The sequence below is a fragment of the Gymnoscopelus braueri genome, assembly GCF_963280865.1.
Source record: "Gymnoscopelus braueri genome assembly, chromosome: 2".
Taxonomy (NCBI): domain Eukaryota; kingdom Metazoa; phylum Chordata; class Actinopteri; order Myctophiformes; family Myctophidae; genus Gymnoscopelus; species Gymnoscopelus braueri.
This window is the reverse complement of record NC_137604.1, coordinates 47,534,124-47,558,229: the sequence shown is the minus strand read 5'-3', so window position 1 is coordinate 47,558,229 and position 24,106 is coordinate 47,534,124. Positions and strand designations below refer to the sequence as shown.

The window sequence follows — 24,106 nt, the reverse complement described above, 5'->3', positions numbered from 1 at the left end:
TTGGTGATGTTCTATATTGTCTGAATCAACTTTGTTTGCGTTCGCTTATGTGCTAAAAGAGTGACTTTGAGAGCTGTTTTACCGTACAATGTAAGTCAATGAGGAGCATATTTTGAATTATCAATTTCTAATCAATGGAGCAATTATTTTTTATTTTTTGCCCACTTTTGGAGTTACATCATGGCAAGGTAACTACACAACCCAAACCTCTACCAAAGTGGTCTTGCCCTTTAACAGCTTCCTTATCTATCCAGAATTAACTGACCAGTTTGGAACACTTTTTAAACATGCCAGCGTTCTAATAATGGGGGCTAGTTCAGCTCTAGTTCAGCTCACACCCTACTATAAATGGTATTCCCGGCCGATTCAATGTTGAATGAAATCTCTGCGTACGTATACTGTACATGTGTGTCATCAGCGTATCGCAAGAACTGCCCGACCAAGCGACTTCAAACTCTGCGTGCGCATCGCTGAGAACCCGAGGCAGTGATATAGACTGGCCTGGTCTCCGCAGTTGGCATGCATCAAACGGAACTCAAAATATGGGCGTAAAAGGGACATAGACAGACATATAAAATTCTCCATATACCGGTAGGTACTGTACTTTGACAACAGGTACGTGTATTGAATAACACGCACTTACAACTTGCATCGTTTCTGACTCGTATCGTTCCTGAGTAGGCCACTGCAGTGCCCAACGGTATCGGTCGAGTCTTAGCTACAATGACAAGCTGACAATGAAAAAATAAAAAAGAAAGAAGTAAGACATTTGCTATTACGAGTCATAGTTTGAATGGACCTGTTGGATTGAAATGAAACAATCCCAACTAAGTGCAACTGAAAGTTATGTGTTACCAGTGATACTTTTGCAATGTTCCACCAACTCATGACCTCTAAAATCTTTATGACCGAGATTTATGACCGTGGAAATAAAATAAAAGTCGTTTTGCAGTGACTGAGAAATCCTTACATCAGGAAATGGTCGCTACAACACACCAAACAATGTGCTCTGTACCTGCCGATACCCCAACTCTAAGGGTCAAAGGTCAAATCCTGACTAATCCTACACAGTGAAATATTCCCTGCGACTACTCTCTGTCTGTCTGTCTGTCTGTCTATCTGTCTATCTGTGTCTGTCTCTCTCTCTCTCTCTCTCTCTCTCTCTCTCTCTCTTTCTCTCTGTGTGTGTCTGTCTCTCTCTCTCTCTCTCTCTCTCTCTCTCTGTCTCTCTCCCTCCCCACTCACAGACAGGGGCCGGTGGAGAACATTCCACAACAGCAAAGAGCCAGGCGGCAAGCACATCCTGAGGAAACAACAGTCACTTCCTGACAAATTAAGCTGCACCAAAGGCTGCTTCAAGTGATAACCGTTGCAACTGTCTGACCACTGAATGGCTGAGGTGGAGCACCACCTTCACGCCCGCTGCCGCCCACCAGACTGTCCTCGTTCAGCCCTCAGCCCCCGTTGAGCCACTAGTCAGTTATCTCCTGGTCAGCCATAGGCGCAGGGAGTCCCAGCAGCCCCTCAACAAGGATGGGCCCCCTCCTACTGCTCACCTCCATGCTCCTGTTCTGTTGTAAGGATCCTTGATGTTGTATCATACCTTAGGAACACTTTTTTTTGGAATTTGGTGGTTTGATGGACTTGTCTTTAACCTGATGTTGTTGTGCTTTGTTTATTTCTTTTTGTTCCCATGTCGTCCATGCAGGTGGAAGGGCAGAGCCTCAATGTAAGTATGATGTCTTCATTTTCAGAATGACTTAAGTTTGCTATGTTCTGTGTTCTATGACTCCCTTTGTGTTATTACTAAGCTGAAAGAACACAATTTGTTGTTATGTAACTAATTGATTGTCATTCAATTATAGTTATTCTTCAATGAGAGCATCATAGTTTAATCATGTACAGCTCTCATCAGTGGTACTGTGTGCTGGAGTAGAACGTAGTGAAGTTTGAAGACTTGTCAACTACAGCACCAGCCACAGCCTGATGCTCACTCACTAGCACTGAAATATTCAAAACAAACTTAAGTTTGTAAGAATTGATCCACTTGGGGTCCATTTGGGTCCATTTTCACTCTGAGAGTTAAATGAACACGAAGGCTTTGTTTTTACTGTGCGTCATTCAATGGAAACTGGCCTGGCTGGCTGTTATCAGTGCTTTTGGCCATCAGATTCTGGCACTGTGGAAAAGCTATGTTGGGTGGGTTTGGGAATCTGGCTGCTGGTGCGGTCACACGCCTCTCTCTTCTCCTGAGTCGGTTGGCACTGTGGTAGAATGAGACAGCCAGAGCCAATTCTGTATGGAGATGGAGGCCTTATCCTTAGCCTGGGCCAAATCAGCAGCGTGCAGGTCTATTTTTGTATGTTAAGCCTCTATGTTGAGCGATGCCGTTGGTAGCGGGTTCATGGTTCTGTTTTATTAGCTTTTTCCTCATCTTTGTAATCGTGATTTCCATCAGACTGTGGATGCCTTTAGGCCAGTTTAGGGTGCTTTTGTCATTGTTATTAAATGGTTTGGTAGAAAAGTGATGTTTATTTAAAGATGGAGCATAAGTTATTGAATGTAATTTTAGTCAAATTCAAGAAAGATATGAGTGTATAGTGCATTATCCATCATGCATCGTACTTCTGATCTGTCATTTGTTTGGTCCCAGCCTAATAGTGACTGTATCACTTCCATGGCCCAAACATTCAGGCCCTGCTACTTATCAAATGACCCATCATCATTTAGCAAGGTTCTGCTGAGTGATGCTGGGTGGGGACCGTTTTTCTCTGAAATTGGTCCCCAGAGATGCCTGTTTGTTTAACAAAGTGCTTTTCCTTCCTTTTTTGGGGGGGGTGGGGGTGGTTGCTTACTACTAGGCCTTCCCTCAGAACACTACCCCGCCTGCCCCCCAGATTGGTCTTGCAAGAAACTTGATTTGTGTACATAAACAGCATGGAACATCTGCTTCCTAGCCTGGATGTGACTCAGTGAATTAATCATTTTTGTTTTCGATCATGCACTCACAATTTGAATAATTCATCGGCCTGAGACCTGTTTTGTCTGGGCCTGCAGTTTGAGCATTTTGTTGAACTGTTGTAGCACTCTGTGTGACTGTGTTTAGGTGCTTGGCAAGGTTCTGCATGTACCGTGTGTGAAGCAATTAATTGATGCTGTGATGAGGGAGGGAACGATGTAGGTCAAACCTTGAATTATATACTCCACATGATGGTGTCGCTTACTGAAAATATCAGTTATGGCAATAACTATAACCGAGTATAAATAAACAACAATAAACAGTCCTGTGAATCATGATATTGAATGCATGGGGGGGGGGGGGCTTTATGGTTATTTGGGGAAATGTCCTGCTTCAGAACTGTAAGGGATAAGGCATTTATTTTTATATAAAAGCTTGTGTTAGATGAGGTTGCAAAGTCAAATCTATTCATGTTTCCAACTGTCCAATTTCTTAGAAATATCATACTGTATATGAATTCTGTTTTAGTGTACATTTTTTTGTGTCTTGACAGAAAAGGAAACGTATACCATGGTTGGCCTGGCCATTTATAAAATAACGCTCATCATTTCAAACAACTCTTCACAGGACTACCATCCATACAGGAAAATACACCAAGATGCGATGTCTGTGATTTTTTGTTCTAATGACTAATCCTGTCTCATCCTCAGCATTCATAATCCGAGAAATTGTCCTCAACATAGAGCCCAACACCGAGGTGGCACGGGACACCAACGTCACGGTGAGGTGCAAAGCATCCATCGCCGGTAGCGTGGACTCCTTGAGCCGGACATACACTATTTACAGGGATGGCATTCAAGTGTACACCAAGACCACGAGCAGCTCTGAGGATCTTGTCTACCCTTTGAACCAGGCCAGGGTGTCCAACTCTGGCAAGTACAAGTGTGAGATTGACATCGAGGGCCGAAAAAGTACGAGTGATCCAAAGAAACTCACGGTAACAGGTAAGGTGTTTTTTATGTTGTTCACCAGGTTGGTTGTGTTAAAAAAGGGTTCAGGGGTCTTCAACGTTTTTCAGGCCAAGGACCCCTTAGCTGAGAGAGAGATGAAGCAGGGACACCCACATATTGCATAAAATTGTGTTGCAGATTACATTTTCCCATAGATTTCATAGATAGCTTCATAGACTTGTTTGACAGCACTATCAATGTGTAGCGTTGTGTTAGATTCTTGTTAATGTGTCTTTTCAGACAGTTAACCGCTTAAACCCTCAATACTAAACTTGTTCTTGGTCTGCTCTTTTTTCCCCCAACACCAAACCTCTTTTCTTCTACGAGGCTTGTAGTGTGAGCTTGTAGTGCTTGTAGCTTGTAGTGCTAATTGTGGCTAAAGTTCTCCTCAGAATAGGTAACTGTAGTAACTCTGAGGACCACCTGTTGAAGATCCCTGCTGTAGTTGGATACAGATATGTTTTGTTTGTATGAAAATACTTAATACAAATGCCTTTAACTCCCCTGGCATCCTAGTTTTCAGCATGTCACTATAGGAAAGTGAAAGCAGATCTACAAGCTGACAACGCGTGAGCTTGTACATTAGCTATTTTTGGGCGGTGTAGCCGCCCCTATAAGTGGGGTTGGGACACCTCATAAGTACATCTTTTGCTGCACTGTGATTGGCCCATATTAGTACACCCCTAGCATTAGTACAACCCTAGCTGTACTGTGATTGGCTAACTCTATTGGCTGACTCTATTCTTCAGCACTGTGATTGGCTAGCGAGACGCATGACGACATTCATAACCTATAAATAGCACCACGCACTTCATCACTGTGATGATAACACCGCCCACTTGTGTGCGTGGTGCCCACAGCACCACGCTCTTCATCACTGTGATGATAACACCGCCCACTTGTGTGCGTGGTGCCCACAGCACCACGCACTTCATCACTGTGACGACAACTGTGTCGTCACAACTGTGACGATAACACCGCCCACTTCACACTGGGTGTGATTTTTTAAATAATGTAGAATTTTTGTGGTGAATACGCTCGCCCCAAAACACGCCCGCCCTGGTTCAAATCCGGCGACCTCGGAATGGTCCCCACCAGGTATTCCTAAACGTAACCTCAGTATAACTATGCCTAAACCTAACCTTATTCCTAAATGTAGCCTCAGTAAATCTATACCTAAACCTAACCTTGTTCCTAAACTATGCCTAACCCTGAACTTATTCCTAACCTTAACCTCAATAAAACGAATACAAGAACCGCTGGGGGTTGAGCGGTCTGTGACAGAAATGGGGGCGAGCGTTCCGGTTACCAATGGTTAAAGACCCCTTCAGTGATCTCACAAACAATTAGATTTCCCCCCCCCCCCCTTCACACTTAAGTCATTCAATTTAATGGTATTTTTTCATCAAATTTAAACAGTGAGATAAATGAATAAAGTGCCAAATTCATTTAAAAAAATTGTATATAGAAAATATATGCCAAAATATAGTCAGTGGCTGTTCCAGAACTAGAGTAAACTGGCACGGAACAGCACAGCAAAATCATGAGTGTTAATTTAACTGAGAGTAAAATGGTCTTTATCAGACCATTTTACACACTCAGGACTTTACTGAGTGTGTAATCTTTCTTTCAAGGCTGAGAGAAACTGCCTAAACAAGGTGGACAGAGTCATAATAAAGATAATTTCCCCCACATTCCCTTCCCTCTCTTCTATTTTAGGACAACAAACAGTTGTGAAAGAATCATTCTCAGAAAAAAAACAGAAGAAAAAACAATTGCAGAGTAACAGCCTCTATATGTATCATAAATATAAATATACAGTATATAGGCCTTTGTTCAGCACTATAAGTTCTGTCCTCAATCCCAATATCTATCATTATGCTGAAACATCCACGGACATGTTTGAGAAGTTTCTGAAGTGTTTCACTGAAAACCTTTTAAAATGTTCTCTGACACTCTCTCTTTAATTTAAACCGGTGTCTTTGTCTGGATTGAGAAACATTGTAAATGCACATGAAACCCTCCACCTCCCCCCATGATGTTGTGCCCTCCCATAAATATTGATGGCCCTACCATCCAAGTTATTATTAATTATTGCTTAGCCTCTGGCACTGTCTCTGCATGTTTTAAACATTGAGTTGTCCAACCTTTGCTAAAATGAAAAATCGTAACTTTGATGTTAAGTGTTTAAGTAATGGGCCATTTTTTAATTACCATTGTTTCTAAAATAATAGAGAAAATTGTCCTGTCACAACTGCAACCATTCCTGAATACCAACTAGATCCTTGATCCGTTTCAGTCAGGGTTCAGAGCCCTCCACACAGCATTGAAACAGCTCTGTAAAGATGACAAATTATCTTATACACTGTTGACTTTTGGGAAAATGCCATTGTGTTATTACTAAAAGTTGGTGCTGCCTTGAACACGATATCCTTTTGACATGACTAGAACAGTGGACTGGTATTAACCACTTTCAACCTAATGTCCCTGTTTTGGGCTTGTCACTATAGGTGACATTTTTTGTTTGTCCCTAAGGACCTAAACCCTATGTACTTAGTTGACCAGAGGTGTATACTAGGCCCCCTCTTATTTTCCCTCTATACTAAATATCTTTGCCGAACATAGCAGATCTACAAGCACACAACATGTTGCAGCGCAACGCGCTGTGAGCTTGTAGATCTGCTGTTTTTGCCAAAGTTTGCCACAGAATAGGTACACTAGGGTTAATGTGCGCGCCCACACACACACGCACACGCACACACACACACACACACACACACACACACACACACACAGCCTTAGTCATGGACAGTGCTTCAAACCATAACCATGGTAAGATTTTGGCCTGAGGTGCTTCCTGTAAAAAAAAGAAAACATAGAATCCCATATACAATAAGCCTAATAGTCACTACAGCACACAATTCCTATTCCTGACACCCAACGTTGCAAATGCTTGATGGCATGAAGGTATATATAGATATTATTATTAAACGTTTATATCATAATAATCAAGTTGAGAGTGAGTAATGAAATTCAGGTTCTTCAAAGTTGATAAATATTGCGATAACGTCACTCTATGAAACACACAAGTCCTTCATGTTCTGGGTATTTGTGTTTTTCCAGGTCTGTCCGTGCCAGTGCTTCATATCAACAAGGGCGTGTTCAGTGAGGGAGAAGAGGTGAAAGCCACATGCACTGCCCCAGAGGAGAACGGATCTATCATCTTCTACTTCTATGCAGACTCGGAAGAGATACGTGAAGAGCGGGTCAGCGTCAATAAGGCGGAAGTCAGCCTTCGTTTCAGCAGTCCGGGCATCCGCAAGCTGCGCTGTGTCTACGCTGTCCTGGTCACACCCGACTCTTTCAAATCAAAGGAAAGCAATAATGTCACCGTTTCAGTCAGAGGTGTGTGTAAGAATACTGCATTTATACGGTACATATGGTTGCTGTCGGGCAGAAACCTTGTATCTCCATATTACAGGGTCACACAAAAGTAGCAAAAATAGCCTCTCTGCAAGCTCACAAAGCATAGGGAGCTTGCAGATCGGCAATTTTTTCATGTTTTGAAGTGAAAACAAAAGTAGTTAAGGTTTTATAAATATGAAACCAATAAAAAAAAGAATTAACAAGAGCTTGTGACTAAATAACTACATTGGATCCATTGGAACACAGGTTCTTTTTTCCTTTTTCTGAAAATTAACAGTTTTTGGACATAAGGTTTCCACCAGACAGTGACGATATACTGTATATGTACTGTACATAATCCAGTATAAATATAATCCATGATGCGTTATCGAAAAATAATGCACGACACAGAGGCATTATCTGTATTCTGTTGTGCATAACGTTTTGATAACTGCATGGCTTGTCATTAATTACCCATTACATTATGTGGGGGTTTCTATTATCGATTGTGTGGACCAGTAATTAGACCAGTGTGTCGAGGCATACTTTTGTGTCATGAGACTAATCCAGGTGTGCCTTTGGATTTTGTGACAACTACACTACACATTATTATTGCAATATACAGTATATAACTATACAAAATGTTATGAATATCTTTTTTATTTACTCTATCAATACTTTGTGTGCACTTATTTCACACACACACACACACACACACACACACACACACACACACACACACACACACACACACACACACACACACACACACACACACACACACACACTACAATGCGATGCGATGTATTGTGAGCTCGTATTGTAATGAATATAGATGTGCCTTGAGATTTTGAGCCATTGGCACAAAAACCTTGAAAACCACTGGTCTGAAGACTGTTACCCTCGAACTTAGCCTTTTTGGTTGCTTGTAATGTTATCTGGGAATTGAACCGTATTCCAAGTATATCTTAAGCTGCTCTGGATAAGAGTGTAAACCATAGTTGTTTTTGTTTGTCTCTCAGAACTACGCATTACGACTGTTCTTGAGATCAGCCCAGAAGAGGACATTTATGAGGGAGACGAGCTGAGTATCTCGTGCACCGTCATTGACTCTGACTACCGCTCAACCTCTGTCAACTACAACCTCTTCCTGGTCCAGGGGGACAATGTGCTTGGCCAAACCAAATTCAACCAAAAAGGACAAACCAAAATCAACCATACCATGATTGTGCTGGCCAAACACTCTGGAGACTTTGAGTGCAGATTAGACATGGGAAACATAGCCAAGGTCTCTACCAAAACTGTGTCAGTTACTGGTAAGTGGATTGGATAATTTGTGCGTGTGCGTGTGCGTGTGCGTGTGCGTGTGCGTGGGTGTGTGTGTGTGTGTGTGTGTGTGTGTGTGTACAGTACAGTATGTGAATATCTTTGTTCGTCTTCGTACTGTAAGTGTGTCAGTGAGTTCTGTAAATGAAACTCAGTACGTATGAATCATATTTAAATCTATTGATTAAAATGTAAAGAAAATTTTAACTTAAATCCTTGTTTCACTGAGTGATATTCTTTGTCAAGCAGCTAAATTGTCTTTTTTATAATGACTCCACAGAGCTGTTTTCAGAGCCAACGCTGACTATGTCTCCTGCTGAGGTCTTTCATGAGGATAAAATAAACCTAACATGTAAAAGTCAACACTACGCCTCTGAGAGACTGCGTAGGGAGGACGTGACATATACCATTTTACCGCTGGAAAGTCAACTGAGCGCACAGAGGGAGGTCGGCGTGTTCTCTGGGAAGGCACCTCGATACAACTTGAACTATACCTGTACGGCAAGAGCCAAGGGTTTTTTGAAGACCAGTAACACCTTGGTGGTTAGACCAAAAGGTAAGAGTACACACTAATAGTGTAGAGTACACACTCATAGAGTACACACTCATAGTGCGGCACCGCACTATGAGCTTATAGATCTGCTATTTTTGAAAAATGTTGAAAATTCATGCAAATCTTTGAATCTATGTTTTTTCAATGAAAATTTTTGCTTCTGGAGGTCCCTGGAACAAAATATTTTACAAATGTTCGGTTAAAAAATATATACATTCAAAGATTTGCCCACATCTTTCTAAAATAGCAGATCTACAAGCTCATAGCGCGGCACTGCAGCGCTATGAGCTTGTAGATCTGCTATTTTTGAATAGCCAAAGAAATCTTAAAATTACACACAGATGCGTTCCCGGTCTTAATGGGTTAAAACTGAACTGTTTCGAACTGAGTTGAAGAGCAGAATTGCTGTCACTTCAGATGTCTTCGATAAAGTCTTACTGATATAAATTAGACGTCTTTGTTAAAATCCCAAGCATGTCCTATACATCTTGAACAGTGAGTACAGTTAGGACATAACTTGGTAACATGGTTATAGTTGGTACTGAAATATTTGGTGGATTTTAAGGATTTGTGTCTTGTGTCTGCCCTCCAGTTACTGTCACTGTGCCAAGAATATGGGTATCGGGGAATGTTATCCTGGGGGAGCCGTTCCAGGTTCTCTGTCTCTCAGAGAGAGGGAGCCTACCTATACACTACAGCCTATTGCGGGGATGGATTGAGCTGAACAGGACCGTCACTGTCCAGCAGCCAGGTCAACCGGCCTTGTTCCCAATCACCATCCAACAACCTAAGGACATAGCCTTATATATGTGTGAGGCCAGAAACAATCCAAGGAAGGAATCCGTTCTCAGTAAAAGACTCTTCGCCCCTGTCATAGGTGAATATAGCCTCATTTCATACGACAAAGTATAAATTAGGCTTACTTTAAGTACATTTTGATGCCAATACTTTGTACTTTTACTAAAGTAAATATAGAATTCCGGACTTTAACTTGTAACAGAGTATTTCTATATTGCAGTATTGATACTTTTACTTAAAGGTAGGGCAAGTGATTTTCTTTGGTTAAAATAAGTGTTAAATAGCTCTATATTCTGATGGTACTCATTGCTATAGAGTGTTTGTTCAGTAAAAGGAGTCTCCTTGTCTCTCCAGCTCTTTATAAAACAGAAAATGCATTTTCGTTTCAGTTTCAGTTTAATTTCCAATTTTATCCAATCAGGATAGAGAACTCAATCAGGATATAGATTAAACAAGTGAAATTGGAAGTGATGACACTAAGAAATGAGCAGACAAAATTGAAACTGGAACACTATAAAAAATGAAGCTTAAAAATGGGTACTTTCTCCTGATTGGCTGAGATTTTGACACCTACCGGAAAATGTATTTTCTGTCTATTAAAGAGCTGGAGAGACGGGGAGACGTCTGTTACTGAAAAAAACTCTATAGCAATGATTACTATCAGAGTATAGTGTTTTAACCTTTTAACAAAATACTTTTTGTTTTAACCAAAAAATATCACTTACCCTACCTTTAAGTAAGAAATGTGAGTACATTTCCCACCACTGGACGTCACATAATAACGGCGCACTTCATCTCATTTGATCCGTTCTTCTCGCCTCTCTCAGTGCCGTTGTCGGAGCCGTGGCTGACTGTCGTTCCTGACCTGACCAACATCGCCGAGGGAGATCGGCTCTACCTGATCTGCAGCGTCAAGGGTACGCCGCCGGTCACCTTCAAGTGGTATCGCCATGGCAACCCACAGGTGCTGTTGTTCAGTAACATCACGAACCAGAACACCTACGACTACCAGGTGCCCGGTGTGGGCAGCCAGCACAGCGGGAACTACTACTGCGAGGCCTCCAACAACGCTAACAAAGTCCGCAGCCACATGGTTACTATAGAAGGTGAGAATCATGCGTGTTGTTCATACATGTGTCCAGGCCTAATGCATACAGTAAGGCTAGTGGAGGACATTTACTTGAGTATTTGTATTTTTTGATACTTTTTCTAAATGACTACATTTCAATACAGCTATGCATTGATATTAAAAAAGGAAAATGCACTTTGTAATTTGTTCTTTTGAATTGTATTATTAAAAGCATATGCTTTTGAATACTTCATATATTTTTTTAAGTAAGTACCTCAGTACTTTAACTCAAGCACACATTTGACTCAGTAACTTGCACTTGTAGTGGAGCAATAGTTGACCAGGAGTACTTTGACTCACTGCACTGGGGTTGAGTACTTGTACTGGGGTCGAGTACCACCGAGTAACAGGTGTGGGAGGCGAATATTTCCTGCCAGCTTTGTCTATTACTAGCTTTTCACTACCATTTCACTGCTAGTGAAAATGGTAGTAGTGACACATCTATCTCAGGGTTCCCCAAGTAGTTTTAGACGAGGGCCAAATATGTCATGGATACCAAGCAGAGGGGATGCAACAGGAGGGGGCGTTCCTACTGCTCCAGTGAAAGTTGCTTTATATGTCCAGATAGTGCTGTTGCTGCTCTTACTATCATTATTATCGGTGGTAGTGGCGGCAATACTAATAATTTGAGACTGGGATTCACAAGGGGGTCACACAAGAATAACATGCACTGCTTGAGGTGTAATGCAGATGCATACATAGTACTTATCTCCTCACCTAGATGGATGAATTAATACATTTTATTTATACCGCTTTTCCAAACATATTTACAAAGTTACAAATGTTAAAAACAGCAAACATTAGCAAGAGAGAAAGAAAAAAAAAGAGAAAATGGCCATAGCTCTAAATAGGAAACAAGTGATTTGGTGATTGACATTATAACCAGTGGTGGAAAAAGTACTCAAATTCTTTACTTAAGTAAAAGTATCAATACTGCAATATAGAAAAACTCTGTTACAAGTAAAAGTCCAGAATTCAAAATTTACTTGAGTACTTTACACCACTGATTATAACTGAATGTGATTTTATGTCATTGTGATTTGACTTGATTTAAATTGTAATCTCTCCTGTCCTCTCTGTAGTGCTCATGGCGATGTGGAAGAAGGGTGTGATCGTGGCCTCCTGTCTGCTGGTGGTGGTGGTTCTGGTGCTGCTGTGTGTACTGCGCTTCCGGGCCAAGAGAGGTAGAGAGAGCTACCGTCCTCATCCTCCAGCAGCACTGGCTGCTCATGTCTAGCTTGTGTATTTATGACTGAAAAACCAAAAGAACACCTCGTCTTCCCCGTCTGTTCTTCTCTCCTTCTCACCCTTTCTCTCCTATCATAGGTAAAAATCGAGAAGCGGCAGCTGAACTGTCAGTGTGAGTTTGCTTGAATACCTTGTTTCCTCAGCATAGACAGATGTAGTTTTATGTCAGTGTGTAACCACGCCATTTCAGCAGGCGCCCAAAGAGTATTGGATGTATGGCAATCTTGTATCTAGGCTTTAAATGGCTAGCTGCTTCTCATCAGAATCAATCTTGTTCTATTCTGTTGTGAGTATCTAAGCTCAGTGTAGGGTAGTGTTGGGCCATACGACTTCAAATCACAAACTTTTGCCTCTATTGCGATTCATGAATGACTTTTTATATTTTTTAAATACTGAAAATAGCAGATGTACAAGCTCACAACGCTTCACCCTGCGACACGCTGTGAGCTTGTAGAATGGCTACTTAAACTATTTGTGTACGCCACCATTGTACAACAATGGATAATACAGGGTTAAGTGGTTAATCCAACTCATCGATTTAGTCGATTATAAACAACCTATTTGAATTTTACCTATTAACATTTTTCGTGTTGATTCATTTAATTATTAAATTATAAATTATTATTGTTATTTATTTTTTTAAACTTTGTTTATTGGATTTTCCACAGAAGCAATAAATATCAAGAATTTGATACAGGTACATAATAGCTTCCTCCAGTGCAATTCATCAAATACAAAAATTGCAATAAACAGATTGAAATATAAATTATTATTTTTAAACATGCTTAAATCTCGATTCTTCGGTTATAAGTCGGTTATTTGTTCTAAATATTGGTTTTGATATATTTTCGGTTAGTTGCCCAGCCCGAGCGAGTGTAGGGGTATGAGCTTAATCTGACAGCGTCAAACGCATTACCCAATTTGAAGTGAGCTGTATTTGTCCATTAAAGGTCACCTCTCCACTTTACGACCCGCCGAAGATGACTTTATTTTCCCCATTTCTCAGAAAGCCTTCGAGCCCTAAATCAGATGACTCTTTAACAGTGAGTCTAACCCACGACAGAGAGGTTTATAACGCACCCACAGGTAGTCTGATTTTACTACCTTCTCTGTGTGCCACTGCACTGATGCTATAAGCCATACTTTAACAACCATGAAGCCTAATTTACACTTCATCGTAGAACGGAGTATAAATTACGCTTAAGTCGCTGGTGCCAGCGCAACAAGGCATAGCATGTTTTGTTTTTTTTATGTAATAGCCATAGCATAGCATGTTTACTTCAAAAGCCATCCATCAGCTCATGTCACTGATACATCATTCTAATGTGCATGCATGCGCATCAGCTATCTTTTGTGAATGCATTTGTCTGTTTAATCCTCAACTTCTCAGTGTGATGTACTGTATGTGTGCACGTTGGAAAGTTGCCTCTGTGTCTCTTGTGTGCTGTCTATGTTTGCATTTGGGAGTTTTCATGTATGTGTTGCTAAATATGTACACGAGAAAAGAAAAATAGGATGTTCCCAGAGGGCAAAACGCTGTGGGTCTCACGGCCAAAGTAAACATTCTGAGGCTCAAGGTAGAGTGTTTGTGCAGGAAGTAGAAGGTTGATAGCTGAATTTAGAGTGTTTAACAGTGCATGGCGCAGGCTGTTTGTCCACTCTTGTGAGTGACTGCTGAGAGCGCTGATTGTCGCCGTCTTGTTCCAGACGCAACGCCACACTATGACCACGCGGAGGGGGGAGTGACCAATGGGACGCGAGATAGCGTGGCATCACTTCCTGCTGACATCAGCAACAGGAGCAGCTACAGTATCCCGGCAACAGTGTAGAGACAAGCCTCGGAGTACGAGAGACTTGAACGAAAAAATATAACGGCTTCAAAGAAAAGACAGCCTTGGGATTTAAGAAATGACTGTAACGGCCCAACTCAATTTGGAACAGAGAATTCAGATGATCGTGATAATAGCTTAACACAGAAAATAATGACCAAAATGTGGATGTGGACATTTTCTTCAGTTTTAAGTTTGGGGCATGAAAGGACTACATGTGTCCAAACTCACTCATGTGACCAGGAGGAATGTGTTGTGAGTGACTGCATGTGAACCAGGACCCCATTGATCTCTCTCCCCTCCTCCTGCACCCTGGATGGGCCTTGGTTTTATAATAATCTGCATTACTTTCTTTGTCCCGTTTCTTCATTCCCATTGGTCTGTCTCTGATTGCATGTCCTTTGTTGTTGCAACTTCTCTTATTTATCTGTCGTGCATTTGATGTTTGTTTGTTTGTTCATTTGATGAAGGTTTGAATTGTACATACACTTTATATCCATCAGCAGAAATGTGTGTATATATTTTTGGTTGATCTCTTGACTGATTGGAAGAAGCACTTGTAGAATAAAGACGTTGGTTTTATTTAGCAGCGTGTCAGTACCTTTCATTTTGCCCAGGTTACTTACTTTAGGTATTTACTGACATTACCCATTTAGCCATGTTTCGGTGCAATGTCTGCCGAATGTACACAATGTAATGTAGCTGTGTCTATTTTGATGTATTGTGATTACCAACATAAGCGCATGATAAAGACAGGTTTAACCATCTTAAACTCAACTAAAAACTCAAAGGAATGTGTATGAAAGAGCACCATGAACTTTTTAAACAATAGTCTCCAACAGATTTACTATGTTGGCATGAAGAAACTTGTTCAAGAAAGGGCTGGTGATGGAATATTGTCTCAAGGGGTTTGGGGTTGTGTCGTGTGTCCGTGGGTGGATGGGTGGGTATGTTGGAAATCAGGGAAATAATTTGGTTGTACGCCAGACTAGTTTGCATGCAGGCAGCAGGTGGAGGAAGTTAATAACTTAGACCAGTGTTGAACTCCAATTTGAGATTACATTAAGGAATGGGAAGTTGTTTTTGCCAGTCCTTATTGTGTCGCCCTTGTTGAATAAACAGTGGCCTATTGTGCGTAAGGCAGCGGAAGATTTGTGGACTATTGGCCGACAAAGATTCTAAATCTCTGCCCCTGTGATAATCTTTCTGGAACATACTGGGTTTTCAATGGGCCATGATGAACAGTTCTGTTTCAAAACACGGCATCAAATCAGGTCTTGTATTTAGACAATTAGCATTACTCTGGCCAATCTTGCAAAAATAATTCAAACATAGTACAAACATTAAACATACCCTCTTCGAATGTGTGGATGTCACGCGGGATAGCTGAGTGAGATTTACCAACCATTACAATGCAATTTATGTCTGGTGACTTGTATTCCTAGTTATATTAGGAACCCATGACAATCTGAATTTCTCTTGCACGTGCTGTGATCTACCTCAGCATAGTGTGACACTATATATGAGTCTTTGTCTTGTAGGAAGGTGGTCAGAGCACTACATAACATGACTCGGCGTGAATCTATGTCTTTGTCTTGTAGGGAGGGTGGTCAGATCAGCCAGTGTGTGGAGTGAGAGGCCGGCGGATGCAGGTGAGATGCTGAAATTACCTAACATAACCCATTTGATCCAAAGCACCTTACAGCATCTCAAGAGCATTTTTAACAGGGGAGGTGGAAAAGCCATTAGTACGAGGTTCCTGTTGAAGGAAACTTATTTATTGTTTGTCGAGCGTCATTAAGTTGTGAAACGTTAATGTTAAAATCCATAGCAAAGCGACTGTTGTAAAAAGCTAGTCTCAGGCATAAAGAACGGAGCAGAGCAGATGGGTCATTTAGTGTGTGTTCATCTGTTTTGTTCATGTACTTCCGTACGGTACAGCCAATGATGAGGAGAGCAGTGCAGCATCCACTGAACCTGATGTAGAATACACCGAGGTGGTGCATCCCCAACCTGCTGATCTTGTTAAAGGTGACACACACCCGCACGCACGCGCGCACACACACACACACACACACACACACACGGGTCACACGCATATATATATATATATAAACAGTAGTTAAAGGTAGGGTAAGTGATATATATATATAGTTAAAGTATTATATTCTGATAGTAATCATTGCTACAGAGCGTTTGTTCGGTCACAGGGGTCTCTCCAGCTCTTTAGTAAACAGAATATAGTACATTTTCAGGTAGGTGACAAGATTTAAGCCAATCAGGAGAGAGCACTGAAAATGCATTTTCTGTTTAATAAAGAGCTGAGAGACATGGGAGACTCCTTTTACTGAACAAACACTCTATAGCAATGAGTACTATCAGAATATAGAGCCATTTAACACTTATTTTTCACCAAAGTAGATTATTTACCCTACCTTTAAGTCTTATTATTATTATTTCCACTTCTTAAACCAGTCATTCTCAGAGTGGGGTCCGGGGACCCCCAGGGGTCATCGAGGGGGTTCCATTTTACTTAGCCTTGCCGACATTCCTTCACTTTTGATAAGACACATCCTGGGAGGGTCCTAATTACACATAATTAAGATGTCTTTGGAGTGGCTGTAACTGTAGTGATAGGGCATTCTGGAAACATCAGTTCATAAACAGGAAGGGTAGAGCTAATTGCCAGGATGGTTTTTTGATACCGACCAGCTCTTCGATGCGGTTGTATGGTCGAGGTCCCTGTAGGCTGGAGATGGCATAAATGCTGCTTGAGTTATTTTTTTTTTACGATGCTGCAATCACCAGCTAAACTGGAAGTTTCTGTTAATGATGAATAAATAAACATGTGTCTATGGTGGCAGTGATTTCATTGCCTTTTGATGTTCAAGTAGAGTAACCTACTGACTGACCAGTGTTTTTCTTTTTTTAACAGTTCTAACAGTTCCACTGAAAAAAGGCACAGACACAGTGTACAGTGAGCTCCAAACCTCTGCACATGGTGAGCAACACATATTACTTCTTATGATTCATAATATCTGTTGTGACTCCTGACCTAGACAACTTTAACTACATGAACCCTGGCCAGTGGTGGAAAGTAACTAAGTACATTTACTTAAGTACAATTTTGAGGTACTTTTACTTTACTGGAGTATTTCCTATTTTCAATACTTCTACTTCTACTCCACTACATCTCAGAGGCAAATATTGTACTTTTACTCCACTACAATTATTTGAAAACTTTAGTTACTAGTTACTTTTCAGATCTAAATTATGATATTATGAAACATACATTAACCACTTTAGCCCTATTTTATACATAGGCTATTTGAAAATAGGCGATCTACAAGCTCACAACGCGTCACATCGTGGCGCGTTGTGAGCTTGTAGATCGAATATTTTCAAATATTTTAGTACTTTTACTTTTGGTACTTTAAGTACATTTTTATGCCAATACTTTTGTACTTTTACTCAAGTAATTCCGGACTTTTACTTGTAACGGAGTACTTCTGCATTGCAGTATTGATACTTTTACTTAAGTAACACATTTGAGTACCTTTTCCACCACTGACCCTGGCTAGCGTCCCTATTCTGGGCATGTCATAAAAGGTGAACATTAGGCCATGATTTGTTGATCGGCTATTTGACGTACTAGAGGTTCGGGCCGCTATGCAGCCTGCCCCGAACATATAGAGTTGGAGCCGGTACGCGGCCCTCCCTTTTGCAAAGAGGAGAACTTAGTACAAGAGGGCACTTTGCTATTGCCAGATTACCTAAACCACTCCAGTAGCCTGGTAGGTGATCATATCCTGTTACTGCTCACAGGAACTTCCTGTTATTGGAAGGCAAGCCAGAAGCTGCATGTGTCTTTCGGGCAGCCCATGGGAGACATGCTGTACCTTATTCAAAGTGAACAAATAATCCTTGGTTGATGAGTCATGTATTACTCAAACTCACGCACTGAGTCAAGCTGTGATAATCTAAGCGTTGATTCATAGGGCAGTGACTGCGCTCATTGGCACGTCCACTGCCTTCTGGGCTACAACAATGGCCTCTGCAGCAAAGAAACAACATCACTCAGCAAGGGCAGCCTCGTCATAAATGACCAAAGAATAAGGGATGCCATTAGCATGTACAGAATGAGTGAACAGGACACATGCTTGTACACGCACGCACGCACGTGCCATCACGAAGACTATGCACACGTGTGTGTGTGTGTGTGTGTGTGTGTGTGTGTGCGCACGCATAGTAGACTAAACTTGTTTTCTTGTTTCCGCAGGTGCTGTTGACCACGATGACTATGTGAGTAATTCTGCAACACTTTAATAGATATTGTATCATTTCGTGGAGAAAAAAAGGGTATAGCAAGAAGTATGGACAAAAAGTAGTTAATATCGTAATGTCTCTGTTGGGCAGAAACCTTGTATCTCCCTATTTCATCTTTTTATTTATGTATAATCCCTATTTTGTGACAGTGTCACAAAAAAATCGAAAGAATTACTGCATATACAGTACTGTATATACTGTAAATAATCTAAAAACTCAAAACGTGTCACGATGCACCGAGTTGTGAGCTTGTAGAATGGCTTTTTGGGGGAGAAATTCTCGCCTATAATGACATGCCCAAAATACGTAAGCCAGGTTAAAAGGGGTTAAAGCTGTCTGTGGGTTTTTAAAATATTTAAACAAATGAAAGAAATGAACTAAATAATAACTACGTTAGATCCATTGGCACACAGGTTATTTATATTATCTAATTCCTGAAAAGTAACAGCTTTGGACATGCAAGGTTTCCAACCGACAGCGATGATGATGATGATATGTAAGCTAGAGTTCTGTCCTGTGGTGTTTCCCTCCATTGCTCTCCCTGCCAGCCTGGTGGCCATGCACACTCCCTCTCTCAGTAGGGTAGATAGTCCAGCAGCGTGAGAGGAAAATGTGCCTCAGAGTTTCCAGACCAAGAACAAAGGGAATTGGGCTGGGGCTTCCTTCCATATCACTCACATCAAAACCAGCGCCGTGTGGCCCAGTAAACTTACCTCCAGGTCCATCTCTTAAAACTGCCACACTGTCCTTGAAGCGTTTCTCGGCCCACCCCGGTCTGACCCCTTAACTCGGCTGCCGTTTTAAGTGGTCAGATATGGGTGGGCCGCGTGCATTTTCAGAGCATGTAAATCGATTGCGTTTCCGGCTTGGATCAATGGAGCTGCGGAATATATAATTGTAAGTTCACCATCACAATGAAAACTCGTTTTTCAAGGTTTTAAAGAAGAAATGTTTATTTTTGGATGATTATTATTTTTACATTATTTGTTTTTATTAGTTATATTGTCAATGAAATCTTAGTGTTTTGCCAATTATTTGTTGGCCCACTTGGTGGGGAATCGCCACTGGCTCACACTGCTTACTGTTTGTCCCTACATGGTGTTATGAACAGGCAGTTCTAACTGGGAGAAGAAGAAAAAAAGACAACTTAAAATGAGCTAAGGATGTGACATCATGGTTTATGTTGTCATCCCCGTATCTCATTGAAGGAAGAATTTAGCGAGTTTTATCTGAATTAAAATCTATAAGCCAAAGTAATTACTGGGCAAATCCCAATCCCCCCCCCAGACCCTGGGGGGGGGGGGGGGGGTTGGCCCTACCATTTGGCCCTACCCTCTCTGTTTTGTGTCTTCACACCAGTGGTGGAAAAAGTACTCAAATGTTTTACTTATTAAGTAAAAGTATCAGTACTGCAATGTAGAAATACTCTGCTACAAGAAACAAATCCGGAATTCAAAATGTACTTGAATAAAAGTACAAAAGTAATGGTATCAAAATGTACTTAAAGTACCAGAAGTAAAAGTACTCATTATGCAGAATGTCCCATTTCCCCAAGTTTTCAAATGTATAAAAATCTTTTGAAAATAGCAGCTCTACTTGTATATCAGCTATTTTCAAATGGCCGAAATGTATATAGGGCTGAAGTGGTTAATGTATGTTTCGTAATAATAATCAAAATCTACAAAGTAACTAGTAACTAAAGTTTTCAAATAATTGTAGTGGAGTAAAAGTACAATATTTGGATCCGAGATGTAGTGGAATAGAAGTAAAAGTATTGGAAATTGGAAATACTTAAGTAAAGTACAAATACCTCAAAATTGTACTTAAGTACAGTACTTGAGTAAATGTACTTAGTTACTTTACACCACTGCTTCACACGTATAGGATAGGGTGTCCAATTCCTTTTGTACAATGAGGGGTAGGGTGCATCTTTCCCTCTTTCTACCCTTCTGTTTGTTGTCATAACTGAAGGGTGGGTCCTCCTCTGTCCTCCTGAAATATTACATTGGCCTTTGTGCTTGTAAGAACAAGGAAGCACAAGAATGTGTAGCTCCAGGTAGACACAGGACATTCCACCAGGATGTTCCGGAAGTGTCTTTTTTTTTCTTTCCTATTTTTTATGGGTTAACTTTTATTAATTACATTTTGGCATGGACTGCACGAAAGCATAAGCGTATGCTTTGTGACTACTAAACTAAATGAATGAATTTTAATTCAGATTTATGACTGAGAGTTCATATACTGTATGTGCTTTGCAAGTGTGTTCACATATACTTTATCTCACTAATTATCTGTTGCATCATAGTGATGGTTTTCAGCATTTTGTTGGCACATGAATCAACTGTCTGTGACAGTATTAAGTGGGGTGACAGTATTAAGTGGGGTCTCCTTGGTGTCTCAGCAGGGTGCAGTAGAGTACGCTGAGCTCAATGGTGACCAGCCAGTGAACTTTCATGCTCATCCCGATGTCGACACCCACCAACACCTCCCTGTGCCTGTGGACTAAAAGCCAGTGATGGAAAAAGTATTCACATTTTTTACCTAAGTAAAAGTATCAATACTGCAATGTAGAAATACTCTGTTACAAGTAAAAGTCCGGAATTAAACATTTACTTGAGTAAAAGTACAAAAGTATTGGTATCAAAATGTACTTTAAAGTGCCAAAAGTAGAGAGTACTCATTATGCAGAATGTTCCATTTCACAAGTTTTCAAATGCATAAATTGTATAAAAATCTTTTGAAAATAGCAGATCTACAAGCTCACATTGTGTCGCATGGCGACACTTTGTGAGCTTGTAGATGGGCTATTTTCAAATGGCCGAAATGTATATAGGTGGTTACTGTATGTTTTGTAATAATAATTAAATCTACAAAGTGACTAGTAACTAAAGTTTTCAAAGAATATTTGACTCTGATGTAGTGGAGCAGAAGTAAAAGTACTGAAAATTGGAAATACTCCAGTAAAGTAAGTAAAAAATACCTCAAAATGATACTTAAGTACAGTACTTGAGTAAATGTACTTAGTTACTTTACATCACTGCTAAAAGCAATTGTATATTTTGTCATAAGGTCATGTGGAATGACAAAAACGAACGCATCAACACTTTTTTCACCTATACATAGTGCAAAAAAACTAGTGCTGCACTGACCTCTAAGCCGGGTTGATACTTTTAACAAAATTGCAATCATGATGACCTGTTTTTCCTCGGGTGTCAGTGGTTAAACTGGTACTACTACAATACGACTGGGGTGTGGCAGGCAGTTTAACCTAGTTCAGTGGTTTTCAACCTTTTTCATATCAAGGTCCATTGTTTATTGGGCATTTGAGCCACGGACCACCGTTTGATGAGGTTTAGCCTCTCAGACCCAAAACGTAGAATATTTTGTTATCGTTGGTTAAGATTTTGTCCACAATTCAATGCTGTGTTGATGTTGGTACAATAGGAGAGATAACAGGCAAACGTCGATCAAAATAACAATTCTTCTACATTCTCTAATTGTGACTTCTAGTAAATTAAGTAATGCAGATGTTTAACAATAATTTAACTGTTGAGAGCGTAAAATGAAACCGGGTCCATTTGGTTTCATTTTACGCTCTCAAGAGTTAAATTATTGTGGACCCGTAAGGGTCCATTTGGTTTCATTTTACACTCTCAAGAGTTAAAGATCAATAAGGGTCCATTTGGTTACCAACTCTTCCATCATTTAGCTGGGGACCACCTGGAACCCCCTCAAAGACCACTGGTGATCCCAGGACCACTGGTTGAAGACCACTGACCTAGTTGAAAGATTCAACTTGTAGAGGCCAATGAAACCCTAGTTTTCTGCAATATGTGACTTTAGAGTGAAAGTTAATCTTCAACAATGACTTTTCACACCTGTCCTGCACCCTACTTTTTCTTTCACTCCACTTTACATTTTCCTTCTTTATGAGCACTAATCACACTTTTTCTCTCCTGTTCCCACCACCTTGACCTTATCCATAACGTCACTGTCAGGTGGACACCTTGTATGACCAAAACAATAACTTTTCAGGAAATTATAAAAAAGAACCAATGTGTTCCAACAAATCCAGTGTAGTTATTGTTCAGTCACAAGCCCTTGTTAATACCTTTAATACATCTTGTATGATGAAGTAGGGCAATTAATTTGCGAAAAAACATAAAAATATCGCTTGTATCTCCATGAAATATGGAGATACAAGCTTTCTGCCCGACAGCAACGATATGTTTTACTCATTTTCCCTGTTTTATGTACCAGTCGGCAATGGGCGTTGACTGTAATGTCAGCTGTAAATATTTGTTTTCCTATTAAAGGCAACTCACAAGCTTGTACTGTCTACATTTTATGATTTCCCATGGGCCTCTAAATCTAGGTTTTTATGTTTCCTGGGGCTGTGTAACTATTGAGGCCGGGCTAGACTAGTTTATCTACTAGCCTAAATCCCTCTGCTTCTGAATGTTGATGTGTACATTGTCTCCCTTTTGATCTGCATAACTGACTGACCGTAATTCTGGGTTGAGATGAAATCATACACCACCAGTGGTGGAAAAAGTACACACATGTTTTACTCAAGTAAAAGTATCAATACTGCAATGTAGAAATACTCTGTTACAAGTGAAAGTCTGGAATTTTACTTGAGTAAAAGTACAAAAGTATTGGTATAAAAATGTATATATATATATATATATATATATATATATATATATATATATATATATATATATATATATATATAGTATATAGTACAAAAGTAAAAGTACTCATTGTGCAAAATGTCCCACTTCACAAGTTCAAAATGTATAAAAAATCTTTTGAAAATAGCAGATCTACAAGCTCACGTCGCATCGCGACCCATTGTGACCTTGTAGATCGGCTATTTTCAAATGGCCGAAATGTATATAGGGCTGAAGTGATTAGTGTGTTTTGTAATAATAATCAAAGTCTAAATAGTAACGAGTAACTAAAGTTTTCAAATAATTGTAGTGGAGTAAAAGTACAATATTTGCTTCTGAGATGTTGTGGAGTAGAAGTAAAAGTACTGAAAACTGGAAATACTCCAGTAAAGTAAAAAATACCTCAAAATTGTACTTAAGTACAGTACTTAAGTAAATGTACTTAGTTACTTTACACCACTGACTGCACACACCTGTTTTCAAAGACAGTCTGAACTGTCAGTATCTCAATGTCTCTAGAACAAGCCCACGTGTACATGAGCACACATTCTCCACAACCACTCCTAATGTACACAATGGAATCGTGGAATCATGTACGGAAAGAATCCCAACTGCTCAGCAACCTGGTGAAATGTCTGATCCATGATGTTACATTACATCCTGTCCAGCTGACTTTAAGTATGTTGGCCATAGGAGGGCCGAGGGAAACAATTACCAGCTTGGAGATTACGTCTCTTATGTGGCTGTTGTGTTGGCTGAGTTAAAACAACATAACATAATCTTTAGTTGCCAAGTTTCATGAATTATACACAGACAGAGAACCATTGACTAAAATAATATTGGACCA

General features: G+C 40.3%; 1 protein-coding gene across 9 annotated transcripts; it reads left to right on the top strand.

Annotated features, from left to right (window-relative positions):
* The first annotated feature begins 1,373 nt into the window (after nt 1–1,373).
* pecam1b (platelet and endothelial cell adhesion molecule 1b) lies at nt 1,374–22,915 on the top strand. Of its 9 annotated transcripts, none has more exons than XM_080417520.1 (16): nt 1,374–1,576; nt 1,709–1,729; nt 3,670–3,963; nt 7,093–7,374; nt 8,397–8,690; nt 8,981–9,256; nt 9,846–10,130; nt 10,879–11,157; nt 12,263–12,364; nt 12,507–12,540; nt 13,435–13,514; nt 15,859–15,909; nt 16,199–16,288; nt 17,193–17,258; nt 18,537–18,559; nt 20,988–22,915. In XM_080417520.1, exons 1-16 carry the CDS (start codon nt 1,534–1,536, stop codon nt 21,087–21,089), a joined length of 2,322 nt encoding a protein of 773 aa, XP_080273646.1. In that variant the 5' UTR covers nt 1,374–1,533; the 3' UTR covers nt 21,090–22,915. The 9 variants fall into 9 exon arrangements, 7 of the variants coding, with proteins under 7 accessions (XP_080273646.1, XP_080273645.1, XP_080273647.1 ...); XM_080417519.1 differs by having other exon boundaries at nt 20,985–22,915; XM_080417521.1 differs by lacking the exons at nt 12,507–12,540; nt 13,435–13,514 and having other exon boundaries at nt 20,985–22,915.
* Nucleotides 22,916–24,106: the final 1,191 nt, after the last annotated feature.